Consider the following 15,541-nt stretch of genomic DNA (forward strand, 5'->3'; position numbering starts at 1 on the left):
TTTTAACATGGAGGCTAAAAACACCGTCTACGTGGCTTTCCTGTAAAGCTTCAGTTCAACTAGAAAGAATCAGAAAAAAGTAGTACTTACATTAACTTCAGTGATAGCAATGTCGACCACGCTACCAACAACAATTAAGGCATCAAATGTGTTCCAAGCATCAGCAAAATAGTGCTGTTACATGTAAGAAAAGATGGAAGGACCATGGAGAGGATGATGAAGAGGGGAAGCATGTGATCAGAGAAGCAATGGAGAACAAAAGGATGAAAGGGAATGAGAACAAATACAATGGCAGGGAGGAAAAGGAGAGAAAGAGAACAAGATAAAGTATTAGGAGAGGTCAGATTGTAGAAAAAAAAGCCAGAAACCAGAGTCTCGACATCGAAGCCTGCAGCTGAGGAAAAGCAGGTCGGAAAGCGGAGAGCTGTGGCTGAGCTTACTTACATCAATCTCACTGAGAACAATGTCTACTATGCTGCCAATCACAACCAGGGCGTCGAACACATTCCAGGCATCCCCAAAATATCCCTGAGCGAGGTTGAGCGAGTGGTGGGCGAAGTGGAATATAATGTTAGCAAAAATAAAAAGGCTTTACTCTTACACTGAAATTTAACTCCACTCGTGCTGCTCCTTTAAAACACACAGGAACTCCTGCTGGCTACTTCAGCTGAAGGGCTTCTGATTAAAGTGCACTGATGTACAGGCTGTGTTTGAGCTGCACCAAATTCATCTTAACACTAAAATTACATATAGAAACTACCAAAAAAAGGGATAATTGTTTGAATAAAAATAAAAACCAGCACTGCACTCCACACTTATTATTCCCTTACTAGCATCCTGTCCTTCTTCGCAACACAGAGCTGTCAGCCAGGACGTCCAAACGAGGGAGAGACAAAAAGACATTCACTGACTCATTGTTCATGTGTTCACTTGTCAGTGATGTATCTGCTTGTACATGTTTTGTGTGCGGCACTGTGTCTGTTTGTTTGGTTGTGGACAAAGAAAGGAAAATTATGCCTACACAAGATGTAATATAATCACTTAGAAATGATCAATCAATTATTGATCTACTACCACGTCAGTTTCTTTAACAAGTTTTAATAAAAACACATCTGGGTGTATCAACCAGACATCTGTGTATCTATTTTGTGTGTGTGTGTGTAGGCTCACCCTGGGTTTGAAAGCGATGAGTTTGAGGACCATTTCCACAGTGAACACAGCAGTGAAGACCATATTCAAAATGTCCATTACATAGTTAAAAAGTGCTGACTGGCCGTAGTGCTGCAGGCAGACAGCGATGAAGAAAACCATTATCACCACCATTATTACACCAAGTTAACTGTTAAATGTTGTTTTTTCTCTGTGATTATAGCACAGAGTCTCAGATATGAGATTCATGTAAACAGGAAACAAAATCATATTAAATGCACATCAGCTAACACCACATGTTGTTTTGTTTTTGTTGTTGTTGTTGATTACTTCTTACCTGTACAGCCAGGCAGAGTGTGTTGAGCATGATGAGCACAAACATGATGTACTCAAACCCAGTGGAGTTCACCACATACCAGAACTTGTACTGGTACGGGTTCTTCGGGATGTACCTCCTCAGAGGCCGAGCCTTTAGCGCATATTCCACGCACTGACGCTGCACACACAAAGTACACAAAACAGTCTTTAATGTTAAGACACACACCACAATATTAAAAACATAATGGTGCATTTAAGGCACGTGAACCTGCTGACCTGGTTCTTGTCGAGTTCACAGTTTTTGTACTCTTTCTCTCCCTGTTCCTGAAATGTGACGATCACAAAACCTACAAAGATGTTCATCATGAAGAAAGCGATGATGATGATGTAGATGATGAAGAAGATGGAAATTTCCACGCGGTAGTTGTAAATGGGGCCGAGGTTTTCTCTGTTGGAGTCAATGGCCTTGTACAGTAGCCTGAGGACACACAAGAACACAGGAGCTATGAGATTTAGACACACAGGGAACAGGGAACCGTCTCACCCCGTCATGTCATTAGGATATATGACTCCTCTGCTATTTTCCCAAACATTAAACATGGCTTACGCAGGCCAGCCCTCAAAAGTGGACACAGTGAACAGAGCCATCATGGCCATGAGGACATTGTCAAAGTTGAAGTCGCTGTTGTGCCACACTCGTCTGTGCATGGTCGGCTGGTTCACATCTCCATCCTTGTACAGGATATAGGTGCCCCTGCGAGAAAATGAGATTGCATGAACTGTCAAGTCCAGACTGGGATGATATATGATTTGCTGTGTATGATTAGGAGATGTAAACTAACTTGCACTCCTCTGGGCTGGACTTTGCTTCATCAGTACAGCGATAGAATTTCCCCTGCAGATCAAATCACTTGTATTATTATTGTGTTCTTTAAAACTCTTTGACATCACGTGTAATTGTCCTGTCTTTGTTTGCTGACCTTAAACAGCTGCACCCCTATACAGGCAAACATGAACTGAAGCAGGGTGGTGACGATCATGATGTTACCGATAGTCCTGATGGCCACAAACACACACTGCACAACGTGCTGCAACACAAAGACCAACATATTTACATGTTTAAAGGAGTCCCATATTGCAGTAAATATTGTGGACAAGCTGCAAAAGGTCGTCAAGCTCCCACCTTCAGGCCTTTGGCCCTGTTGATGGCCCTCAGGGGTCGAAGCACTCGAAGGACCCTAAGAATCTTCACCACCGAGATGGCCGAGGATCTGTAAGTATGCAAATGTGTGTCAAAAACAAGGAAACCCAGAACCTTTCTCATGTGTACTATTTTTTCTTTGCTGATTCATTCCCACAAACACTAAAAGCCCATTCTGCTGTGATGTTTACGGAAAACAAAATGCTGACTAATTGGAAAGAGTGAGTAATATAATGAGGGAGAGAGGGCACGCAAACATGCTGAGAGCACATCTGAATGAAAAAAAAGCACTTCGGGTAAAACAAAGTCTGTACGGTGACAAAGGCACAAAAATAAATAATATAACCATTTTTGGAGGTTTTGTATCATTTTCCACCTCTGCAGGTGTCCTTTTATTCATCCACCACATGCAGCAGAGGTGAGCTCTTGCACATTTCACAATAGTGTCTTCATCGGCTGTTGGACTAATTTGTCAGATTTGACTGTTTGTCTCCAATAGTTGACTCCATTCTTCAAAAGAGGATGACGGTGTGTCTCTGTACTTACTGAATGCCAAAAGAGACGAGCGATACTCCCACCACCAGCAGGTCCAGGAGGTTGAAGTAATTCCTACAGAAGGCTCCTTTATGGAGAAAAGCTCCATATGTGGTCATCTGAGAAGAAGACAGAAGGACTTAGAGGAAAGACAACACTTATTTATCCACACAGTCTCACACTTTAGAGAACAGACATACCATACATGTCAAATAAAACTTATTCCCAGCACTCACACACACACACACACACATACACACTCGCACACGTCTCCACACTCTAGTTGATCACTCTGATTCGGGGTGGCGACCTCAGAGCAGTGAAACAGGATGCTAAATCTACCATCGCCACCCCCACGGCCCTTAACTACATGAATGTTATAGTAAGTCATTCATTTCACAATCGACTATGGGATGAGGCAATAAAACATGCATTTTGTTGCCATGATGCCAGGGATATTTACCACCTGTAGAGCTCTAGTTATAGTGATTGGAAAGTCGAAATGGCCTTACTGTCACATTCATGTGGACCGTCATCTTAAAGCACATTCCATTATGTTCTTTAATAGTTGAGAATAAGGGAAGCAGCTCCCAATTAAAAACTTCAGAGTTGAGCAGGCAGAGAAGAAAAACCAGCCAAAATAACTCGTCTTCAAATAATAAAAGTAAAGGATTCATTTTCCGAGTGTATGTAAATGTGGACCCCTGCAGAGAGACGAGGAAGAAGAGGAGACTGCTAACTCAGAGCACTGGAGAATTTAAGATTCAAAAACCAGCAGTGGATCTGGCAGGCTTTTTTCTTTTTTTTCGTTTTTTTTCGCCCAAATAGCTGCAGGGACAACTCCACATTTCTATGCACTCAGTCAGGGAAAGCAGACTGAACCATGCTCGGCAGGAACATGGTTGGTTTTGCCCCCTCTTTTATGGGTTATCTGAAGAGTAGTCAGTACGAGAGGCATGGAGTTAGCTTTGACTGGAGTTGGCTTTGACAGTTTTTGTATTTTTTTGTTTTTAACACCACCCTGAAGATGACCTTAAACTCAACTTCAGTCAATGCCTTAACAATGTCTTAGGAGCCTGTTAAATTTAGCGAGGGTTGCATCATATTTTTACATATCTGCATCATCATTATCAGTTCAGCGATGACTGCCCCAATGACGTGACACCCATGTGAGTATAATGTAATGTAGATGCGATGTTTCCTTCCCCCAGCAGGTGCTTTTTGATTAGTGTAATTTGAACAAATCTTATGTTTTGTGTGTGCAAAGTGTTGACAACTAACAACAACTCCAATATTTGTTTTTGTTTTGGCTTTTTTTAAAAGAGGTGCCATGAAGAAAAAAGTAAATAAGAGAAAGGAAACAAACAAGCCAGGTTGTACTGAGTGGCAGGTGACACACAAGGAGAAAATGCAGCAAGGCTCTCGTTGTCATTTAAGGGGTTACCTTCAATATGATCTCAAATGTAAACATACTAGTGAAGACATAATCTGCATAGCCTAGGACCTGGAAGGCAACGAGACGTTTGGAGTGTTAGGGTGTGGTTAGTCACAGCACGGACAGGGGACACAGAGCATTTACCTTCAAAACGATCTCAACAGTAAAGATAGCCGTGAAAGCATAGTCAAAGTAACCAAGTATCTGCAAAAAGCAACGTAGATGTTTAACAAAGACAGTTCATCGTGCAGCTTCATACATCATATGTAAAACAAGATGAGAAACAGCGTCTTCTGGAAAGATCTTGGGTTAGAGGAAATATCACACAGTAAGTTCTCTCACTTTTATAATGAAAGGAAAATACTACGTGAGCCTGAGGGTCTACTTACAGGACCACACTGGTGTTTTTGTCTGTTTTAGCTCACAGTACATTCACACCTTTCAGCAGCGACGTAGAGTCAATTTGTTATGAGTATGGAAATCAATGAACAGAAACCAGGTCGAGATCAGGTGGGTCATTTATCACTGTGCGGACGTCTCATGGCCTTATTTTCATTTTTATAAAGCATTTATATTCCCCGTACTCTCATGCAAAAACTCCACTTGAAATGTGAGTTGTGTCTTGGTAAAACACTGCATTTACAAGTGATGCTGGTGGAAAAACAAACTCTTCAAGTAAGTTAAGTTTCTGTAAGTCATAAATACTGCCTCACTCCTATACTTTACTATGTAAACTACAGTAAATGGGCTAAAACATGCAAAACCAGAAGTATGGCCATTTTCGGATATTCAGACTACAACTTATTGTGATTTACTGATTATGTTCACCTGCACATTACAAATTCATAGTTCAGGAGGGCTTGCGGACTCACAATATTGCGAGCTGAGAAGTTTCGGATTGGATCCTCAGCGGCGAGGGAGACGGAGCTGAGCATGATGAACACCAGGATGAGGTTGGTGAATATGTGATGATTGATGAGCCGGTGGCAAAACACACGGACCCTGAAGAAAAAAAGGGAATACACAGCACGGATATCAGTATGATGCCACGTGTGTGTGTGTGTATGATTACGTGATATAAAGTGAATGTGTCTTACGGGTTTGTGTTGCTGAAGATGAAAAAGGCACTTCCCTCTGGGATCGGAGTGATCTTCTCCTTCTTTACCAGGTCAGCGATGGCCGGCCGAGGCCCTGATGGAACTTCTGGGTCCTCTTCCTCTGCAGTCTCATCGTTTTCCTCCTCTTCCTCCTGACAGGAAAACAATGTGTGTTAGGTAAAACTCCTCAAACTAAACTAAAGTTGTTTTAGGCTTCAGTGTTTGAAGGAAATACCTTCTCGTCCTTTTCGTCATCCTTTTTGTCCCTGTGGTGAACAAAAACATTTAGCACTGATTTGAAAATATGTTTGTCACAGTGAGACAGAGTTTGGTTTTAACATACACCTTGAGATGACCTGATCACTAGTGGACAGCTTTAAGCAAACCTTCATCACTCGTGCTGTAAAGTCAATCATGCCTTTCTAGTTGCACTGTGGAGTGCAGAGAGTTTTGTTTTTACTTCATCTATCATAGCAATAAAAACATATGAGCATTTCAGTTTTCTTTTGTGCACCTAATTTACATATAGAAAGTAAGTTCTGATCACATGTCATCACTCGGGATGCACATCATGACACATTCTAGACACACTAGCTGTCACTTGTCATCAGGTCAGATGTTAGTCAGGTGTGCACAGGGTCTTAGCAGAAGATGAAGCTGTCACCCTTTTTTGTCTCCTTCGTCTGTGTTGAGAGATTCTGCATCTGCCAAGTTGTCCACAGCGATAGCCAAGAAGACGTTCAGGAGGATATCTGAGAAAAGTGTTCAGTGAAAATATTTACGCTGCTTTACATGTACAGTCTGGAGGTACAGGTGAGTGAGCATGAGAGGATACAGTTTCCACAGATGAAGAGGATGATGAAGTAAAAGCACACGATCATCCCAGAAGAGGAAGGTCCTCCATACGCCATGATCCCATCATACATGACAGCATTCCAGTCTTCTCCAGTCAGGATCTGAACAGATCACGACATTTAATTTGTGGCAGACACAACTGTATGCACAAAGGGTTAAATGCTCAGTTTGTGTGCCAAGAAGTAAATCACACTGTTGTTACCTGAAACACAGTGAGAAGGGCCTGGGGAAAGTTGTCGAAAGTGCTCCTCTTTGTCTGAGTTTCATCGAAGTTGAACTTTCCACCAAACACCTGCATTCCCAGCAGGGAGAAGATGATGATGAAGAGGAAGAGCAGCAGCAGCAGGGAAGCAATGGACTTCATGGAGTTGAGCAGAGATGCCACCAAGTTACTCAGAGACTGCCAGTGTCTGGTCAGAAAGGTGGAGAGAAAGGATGGAGATTATACCACACATACACTGAACTCTGACACACACACACACACAGTGTGGTAAAACCGTGTCTCACCGTGTGACCTTGAAGATCCTCAGCAGGCGCACGCAGCGAAACACAGAGATACCGAGGGGAGACATGATTTCCAGCTCAACCAGAATAGTTTCAGTGATTCCTCCACACACCACGAAGCAGTCAAAGCGGTTGAACAGTGAGACAAAATAGGCCTGAAGCCCAAGACTGTACATCTTCACCAGCATTTCACATGTGAACAGGGCTAGCAGCACCTTGTTGGCAACATCTGATGGGCAAAAACAAACAAACAAACAAACAAAAAAATGGAAGGGGAGGGATACAACAACATGTTAGACAACATAAATTCACATGCTTTTGGCAGCAGAGAACACTCACATAGGAAATATAAGCAGTGTTGTGCAAAGACACATTAAAGGTTTTCTTAATTCAACCTGTATAAAAGCCCAAATCTCTCTCAAATACAGATAAGCCAAAGAAAACACAAAATATTTAAAACAAGATTTAGCAAATATTCAAGTGTATTTCTATGTACTAGGACTTCTTGGGGAAACTTCTCCCCAAAGCTTTCATGATCATGATGCTTCATCAGATTCACTCTGTGATAGTTCTGTGATGAGAAATGATGGGGTCTCTTTTAAACAACTGGCCAGTGATGTATTTTACAAAACAGCTAGTTAACAATGTAATGAAGGTGCCGTTTAACTGTACCACAGACAATTAAACAATTATCTTCACACTAACACACAGATGTCGTTCTAATTCGTACCCTGCACTTGTGTCAGCCACAGAGGTTGGTTATAATGCTCTGATGATATGGTGAGAGTATTGAGGAACACCAGGATGATGACCAGCCAATAGAAAGGCACCGACTTGACAGCCAACCGGCACTTCCTGCGGCAGAATCTGTTCCAGCGGCGCCAGCGCCGACTGCAGAGAGAGCGATAAACTTCAGTACTGCTAACTCTGCATATAAAGTGAATTTTAACAAAAACACACAATGCAGTGACATAGAACACCATGTCTAAACATTAATATAAGTATTCACTTCAGTTTTAAAGGAAATTCTAAAAGTTTGTTCCCATTAATAATAAGAATGCAGTGAAGTATGGGAGAAGAGCCACAGGGGAACTGCATCGATACATTTTTGCAAGTCACACTGTACAGTAAATGAGCTGAATAATACTGTGTGAGGCTATTCTCTAAAAATACCATACAGCACATGCTGACTTTATAAAAACAGCTGATTTATCTTTTCCAGTGAAATCCCATTATAAACACAGTAAAGCAAAAGGCACGCACACAAACATCTGCATAATCTGACGCAGACACAAACCTTATAGTAACAGCTATATGCATTATGGAGAGACACATGACCAACACGTATACTGACCTGAACTTTGACTTTGAAATTTTTTGACTGAAAGAAAGAACAAGTCAAAGTTTACAAATGCAGAATGTAGAAGGTTGTAGATATGTAGAGATATCTATGGTGTGGGGCTCTAATTATTATCTTTATGGGCTGGGAATTAAAAATAAACATGTAAGTACAGTAAGCTGCTTCCCTTAAATATGTATTTTATGCAGAAAGCACATAGAGAATGAATGTTGAGCTTCTGTAACAACACAAGAAGGAACAGCAGTCTGATGGACTGTAAAAAAATAACAGACACGGGGTTGTTGTGATTTATGTTCTCACCACAGAGGTCCACAGCACGGCGTCTTCTCGTCCTCCCCGTTCTGATTCTCCGTGTTCACCGATTCTGTTTCACTGGCTGGAACACTCGCTGCAGCAGCAGATACAGCAGACATTTACAACAACATAATCATATGCACTGTGCAGTGGTAGAAGTGTCTTCAGGAAGACACAATGCAGTGCACCAGAGGGGAGAGAAGTGCAAAAAGAAATAAAATAGAGCAAACCTACATAAGTTCTGCTATGTCATAAAAAAGAAGAAGATCTACAGTACAACTACAAAACTACCTCATAGAAGTGAAGGAGCTAAGTGCCATGGCTGTGCATCACTGTCATCATCAGTATCATTTAGCAAGTGCTGAAAGGGAGCTGACACGGGACAGGCGAGTGGACAGCTGCTCTACGAGAGGCTGACTGATGCAGACAATGAGGTGCAGAGGGGAGAAGGCAGCAGAGGGAGGAGCACAGAGCTCTTAAATCTGTCTCTAAAATGCTACACTCAAAGTACAACCAGCTCTTTGCAAAGACTGTCTGTGCAGACAGATGATGATTAACTATGTGAAATGTCTCAGTGCTTTTAACAGTGTGAGGCAGCGCAGTGTGTGCTGCGGCTGCTTAACTCGTGTAGACGTGTTGGCTTTGATTCCTGAGTGGTCGGACAGCTCTCAGCTCTGAAAATAGTGCTGACTGCTGGAGTAGTGATCAGGGTTTAGCCCTCTTTCCTATATTCATACTGCTTTTGAAGTGGGCTGTGGAAAGGAAACGAGGTGCAGCTCTGCTATCAAACACAGCTGTATTCCTGTTCTGAGTGAGGTTAAAGATACGTTTAGACGAGTGTGATAGAAAAAAGGGAAAAAGAACTCAGTGATGTAAAGACACAGGGTAAAACACAACAATAAAGAACAAAGTGATGAGATACTTTTTAAACTTCACACACACATACACAATTATAGACTGGATGAAATTTCTGCTTAAAATTTATCTTTATCAAAAATAAATGTGATTTTCACTGACTATTTTTTTATCCTTTTAAACAAACAGGTCTTTTTTAAAATATGTCTGTATTAAATTAAATTTGAGAATAGAATCCACACACAGACACACAAAATCTAGAAAACACAGGAGGGAAACCACAGGATTTACCATGAGTGTCAGACGACTGGCTGAACCACCCAAACCTTCCCTTCTTCTTCTCAGTAAGGTCAGCCAGAGTCACGCCTTCATGTGTAATGCATGCAAGCCCATGCATTCAGACACAACGGCACAGCAGAGGGACATGGGGAGGGGAGGGCGAGAATGGGCTGCTATCAAAATGGGTCAGAGCAGACAAGCACCACAGGACAACAACAGTATTCAAAATATCAATATCCAACAATGACAAGAGCAGCTGGAGCCACATGGGCTGCAGACACTGAGGAGAACAACACGGAGAGCTGTTAGTCAAAGGCAGCACCTACAAGCCCTGTACTAACATGTAACAGTGTGTTTACACATCAACATGTTAGTAGGGGCTCATATGTTGTCGACAGACACCAAAAGCCGAGATGGATGTTGAAGAGAAGCAGCATGGACCTTCCTCCTCCTGACACAGAACCTTCAACTGGGATTTATATGGCAAATATTTGATGTAGTTCTGGGACTGAAAATCAAAAAGTAAAGGAACAGACAGAGGGGAAAGGCAACAGTACGGAGGGAGGAGACAGACACAGAGACCCTACACTCACACTATAATGTGAAGCAGCTGCAGGTCCTCTGCTCTGTATCATATGTGCTGCTTATAAAAAGAGGATTTGGATTAGGAGTTTTTCTACTGCTCAAGAAATATGTTTTCCCCCCTCAGATAATATCCAGTGGTACCCACAGCGTGCTCCACTTCCTTGCTGTACCTAACTCCTCTAGGAACTGACACTCTATCAATGTGTGCCTGTATATGTTGGTGGTCTATCTATCTATCTATCTATCTATCTATCTATCTATCTATCTATCTATCTATCTATCTATCTATCTATCTATCTATCTATCTATCTATCTCTGACCTCTGTATTCTCAGACCCAGTTTAGATTTCCATGAATTTCATTAAGCTGCTGTTGGTATTCTGTTCTCTTTTTTTCTGCATTGTTGTTAGGGCTAAAAGCGGAGAGGACTTCATTGTGATAGATTTTAATCTTTTTTTTTTTTTTAATTAGTACCCTCTGTGCTAGATGTGTGTGAACATAATTGATGGGTTATCTGGGGCAATAAGGAAAATAGAACACTTTACATTATACCCCAAATATGCTCAGAATAGAAAGAAAAGGTTGACGATAATTATATCAAAAATCAGCACACATACCCAGCCATCTTATGCCAACATGTGTCGATCAGTTTTATGTGTTGCTCTTGTGATGGCGATGCGGCGATGCCATGAAACAAGAAAATGCGAAAGAGGCCGCTTACGGTTACGCTTGCTATCCTCGTCTGCCTCGTCCTCGTTGTCCGGGTCGATGTCTTCAGCCTGAGTGATCCAGTCCAGGTAACCCTTCAGATCCTCCTCCAGCTGCTGCTTCTCACGCAGCTTCTGGAAGTCTCCACGAGCTTTGGCCTTTTCTCTCTCCTTTGAGAACTCTCTGGTTTCGAAGAAATACACATAGCGCAAAATACATAAATAAATAAATACAAAAATACAAAAAAATAAACAGGAGGGGAGGAATTACCACCAACAACACACCAAGGACATTATCACAGCAAGCAAAAACACAGATAGTCTGTCATCTAATCCTAAATCATCTCTAACAATACGACTTTTTCTCGCCACATGATTTGTTTGTTATTACTATATATTCACATACTTCAATGTCTTGTGTGTTTTTCTAAACTATAGCCACTGGAGGGAGATGTACACCTTTGAGAGACAACATGGTACTATATTTAGAGTGTGGCAGTACAGTATCCTTCAGGCGAGCATCCTAATCATACAGACAAGGCAATTTAGGTAGACAGATGGTTTCAAGAGACATGCACAGAATCTCAGTTTACAGATTATATATGATGAGTGTGGAAACAGCGATATGCGAGGGTTCAAAAGACAGGAGGTAAATCTACGCAGTGAATCCTACAATGATGTTATTACTGTGAAAACTATTATTAAGTTATAACTGGATGGTTTGATGCCAGTAAAGACAAACTGATGCATTCAGATAGTAGATGTCAATCTAAAGCAGCTGCCAGGGATAGCCAGTCTGCCTGACCTGATGATTATGTTAACCTTGTTGGCTTTTTAAAAATTGGGCTTTCCTGGCTGGTCAACCATGCAGAGTTAATTCTACTGTAATACCCCACCCCCACTCCACAGAGCTGGAAAAGCAAACTGGGGTTTGAGAGAGCTTAGAAGAGTGCAGAGGGAGTGAAGGGCGCAGAATAAGATTAATTTCTCTCTCCGGAGGTTGGGTGGGTTGGGGATGGGGTGGGGGAGGAAACGCTCACTTTGCAGTTGCCGTGGAAAGGGTGTAATAGTTTGACATCTACAGAAGTTGGTGAAAAACACCTAAACATGCACATTTCTCAACATAGACTAGCTAGTTTTTATTAGAAACATCTGTCTGAGTTAAGATTTTATTAATACCAATATTCTGCAGCAGAGACGTGACTAGTGTCAGGGTGCACAGCAAACCCACAGTATCTATGCTTTGCACACTGCAAAACCAAAACCACTGCACAAAGTTGCCTCTTACCCACTTAGCACACCTAACACAAGGTTTAACACGAAAAAGGAGCCCAGTATAATCAGGCTGACAAAATAAATCCATGGTGTTTCCCATCCAATGGCGTCGTTGACCTACAGGAGCCAAAAGCAGCTGAGTTAAGTGACATGAACACATGCAGAAACAGAGAACCTCCGGCCTGCAGCCAAACAGAGGGTCTCTGTTCACAAAGAGAGGAAGGTGCTTACCCGCTCAACACACCCAGAACCAGGTTAAGAACGAAAAAGGAGCCGAAGATCACAAGACTGACAAAGTACACCCAAGGGAGCTCAAAGCCCATAGCATCATTCATCTGGAGGAACAAGCCATCACCAAAGAAGAGGGAGAGGAGGAATAAAAAGACAGAACATAGAGAAAGAAGCATTTAAAGATGGAAACTGTCAGAAAAGAGGAACAGGATAAAACAGGTGTCTATAGGAGCATTGACAGTGCCAGGATAATGCCATTTGAATGCATTCAATAATTTAGGCAATCAATCATATCAGAGTGGTAAGAGCTGCCTCAGGAAATTATCAGCAGCTGCATCATCACAATGCCAGTCACATTATTGTTGTGCGTCTGATTAGAGAAGACATTTAAGCTGAAGGCGTGTGACAGTCACAGGTTATTGAACAGAGACTCACCCAGTACAGCACATCCGTCCAGCCCTCCATGGTGATACACTGAAACACTGTTAGCATGGCAAACAGAAAGTTGTCAAAGTTGGTGATGCCACCATTGGGACCTTGCCAGCCTTCCCTGCACTCTGTGCCATTGATGGGGCACTGGCGCCCATGCCCTGAGATCGCACATGGAGCTGGTTCCTCTTCTGCTATCGTGTCTACAAATCAGAGAGTTTGAAAAGCTACGATTTATAAAAGTCAACAATGTTTTGCTTACAGGCAGATTTTATGTGATGAAAAAAAAACTTGCTTACCTGCGATAGAAAAATAGCAGGTTGCATGCATTTTACCAATGAAAAGCTCCAGGCCGATAATAGCATAGATGATTATGACAAACAAGACCAGGAGGGCAATGTGCAGGAGAGGGACCATGGCTTTAATGATGGAGTTCAACACCACCTGTAAACCTGGGCAAAGAGCAAATAAACACATGAAGACTGGCTGCACTTAAAATTACAGCCGAGTGGACAAGATCCTTTAGAGTCAGAATCACCACTTTATTATTAGTTATCTGTCCAGTAGCAGCAGACACAAAGAGTTATATAAATCATAAAGTGAGTGATGTTTATGGCATCACATGCACATGTAGTTTGAAGTCACATTTTTATTAGAAATTGCAACTAAGCCCTGAGAGTCCTAAGAGATTTGGATAATGTCAGTTTACGTGCAGTCACAGAGAAATGAGCTACTGCTAATTCACCTGATCTGGCATTCTCATGACGCTACAGTCTCTTTCCCAAGATGGAGATGGAATTCAAAATAAAGATTCAATGGTTAAAATTAAATATTTATAGAACCTGGCATGTGTGTTATGTTTTTATTTTTACAATCAGAAAAAAAGACAACTGGTGACCCGTCCAGGGTGTACCCCGCCTCTCACCCAAAAGCTAGCTGGGATAGGCTCCAGCCCCCCGTGACCCTTCACTGCGGGACAAGCAGGTTAATAGAAGATGGATGAATTCAATTCCAATTCTAATATTTCTGGACATCTGGAACATGTTTCATAAACGTGTCAGTGTTTACTGTAAGTTTGTTTTGTTATTACACTCAGAGCATGTGTACCTAGGGTGCTGATGCGGATGCAGAATAGATGTTTTTAGAGCTCAGTCCACAGTGATTGCACATGCACCATCTGGACTTGCCATGTGTAATACTTCTCCCAACATTTTACCACAAAGAAGAACTGAGATCATTATTCATACATATACAGAGAATATGTGGCAGATCTTATGCACAGAGTCACATGGGTCCAAAGTTGTTACAACTTACTGGGTACTCCTGAGACCAGCCGCAGGGGTCGCAGCACGCGGAAGGCTCGAAGGGCTTTAACATCAAATCCACCTGGTTTACCCCCATGCCCATGCATCGTTTGATGGTTATTAGCACCTTCTTCTCCCTTCTCTTCTTTGGTCAAAAGCTCCAAGACAACACTGAAGAGTCTGTTTGTAATGGCAGAAAGGAAAGTACCAAATATTATTAGTGTGACAAGAAAAATGTGCATCTCAGTAGTATGTGACAGTGTCATGTATAAGAGAGGTGTCATATAAAGCTACTGTCCTGACCAGCGGCACCTGTCTACTGAATAAGGCTCTGCTGCCTGGTCTTTCTTGACACATGAAATTAGACAAATCAACAAAATGAATACAACATTAAACGTCTTCCTGTGCTTCTTTAAAGCTGTGAAACTATAATGTCGTGTCATCAGTTTTACTTTACAGCCACCTACACACAATACTGAAACCACCATGACACAGGTGGATTAATAAAGTGGATTAAAATGAATATAATCCAATACATGGATGAACATCTTGTTTTCTATGCAGTACCAGTGCTGGATAAAAACATTTTAATACAAAGCTGCTGAAGGATCTGCTTCCTACTGTGGTCACAAAGCGAAATCAGCAGTAAGGGAATCTCTCACCATGAAAGAGGACACATCATTACAGTCAGTTAGACATTCCTCACCTAGCCAGGAGGGAAAATCATCTCGACACATCACATCAAAGCTGTGGACTAAAGTCCAGTGAATGAAGCTGCCGATAGGGGCTGGGAGGAGTCCTGATGGCCTTTAAGCTCAGTCAGCTCTGGCTTATGTTATACTGAGTCACAGCTGTAAGACTGACCGCCTGCCACTGGGGGGTTTCATTAGTCATGCTCAAAAAGAAAACCCTCCTTTCACATATCGACACGTTCTTCTAAGACCTGTTGTATCAGTACAAAGGTGTCAGAACCTGGTCTTCTAAAACCCTTTTACGTGGTTACCAGGGATGACAGAGGTGTTCTGAGGATTTGAAGGCTCTGTGGTTGTTTGGTTCACAAAACCAGATGTAAACACAGTTCCTCATCTTTATTACTTATTATAACCAAAACATTTTTGTTTCTGATTCA

The 15,541-nt window shown here is 41.9% G+C and overlaps 1 protein-coding gene across 1 annotated transcript in view; it reads right to left on the reverse strand.

The window, feature by feature from the left end:
- Nucleotides 1–15,541, reverse strand: part of cacna1da (calcium channel, voltage-dependent, L type, alpha 1D subunit, a) — a 45,331-nt gene that overhangs the window by 13,412 nt on the left and 16,378 nt on the right. Inside the window, exons 6-30 of the mRNA XM_028406703.1 lie at nt 14,423–14,592; nt 13,408–13,560; nt 13,115–13,311; nt 12,680–12,783; nt 11,188–11,357; nt 8,754–8,841; nt 8,448–8,474; nt 7,824–7,984; nt 7,097–7,322; nt 6,792–6,999; nt 6,570–6,690; nt 6,399–6,486; nt 5,970–6,000; nt 5,735–5,886; nt 5,510–5,639; nt 4,782–4,841; nt 3,215–3,321; nt 2,651–2,738; nt 2,448–2,555; nt 2,310–2,362; nt 2,075–2,221; nt 1,744–1,945; nt 1,487–1,645; nt 1,171–1,281; nt 445–528 (exon numbers count right to left, since the gene is read on the reverse strand). Of these exons, the coding sequence (XP_028262504.1) occupies nt 445–528; nt 1,171–1,281; nt 1,487–1,645; nt 1,744–1,945; nt 2,075–2,221; nt 2,310–2,362; nt 2,448–2,555; nt 2,651–2,738; nt 3,215–3,321; nt 4,782–4,841; nt 5,510–5,639; nt 5,735–5,886; nt 5,970–6,000; nt 6,399–6,486; nt 6,570–6,690; nt 6,792–6,999; nt 7,097–7,322; nt 7,824–7,984; nt 8,448–8,474; nt 8,754–8,841; nt 11,188–11,357; nt 12,680–12,783; nt 13,115–13,311; nt 13,408–13,560; nt 14,423–14,592 (3,145 nt within the window). The remainder of the gene's footprint in view (nt 1–444; nt 529–1,170; nt 1,282–1,486; nt 1,646–1,743; nt 1,946–2,074; nt 2,222–2,309; nt 2,363–2,447; nt 2,556–2,650; nt 2,739–3,214; nt 3,322–4,781; nt 4,842–5,509; nt 5,640–5,734; nt 5,887–5,969; nt 6,001–6,398; nt 6,487–6,569; nt 6,691–6,791; nt 7,000–7,096; nt 7,323–7,823; nt 7,985–8,447; nt 8,475–8,753; nt 8,842–11,187; nt 11,358–12,679; nt 12,784–13,114; nt 13,312–13,407; nt 13,561–14,422; nt 14,593–15,541) is intronic.

Source organism: Parambassis ranga, chromosome 5, assembly GCF_900634625.1.
Source record: "Parambassis ranga chromosome 5, fParRan2.1, whole genome shotgun sequence".
NCBI classification, from domain to species: domain Eukaryota; kingdom Metazoa; phylum Chordata; class Actinopteri; family Ambassidae; genus Parambassis; species Parambassis ranga.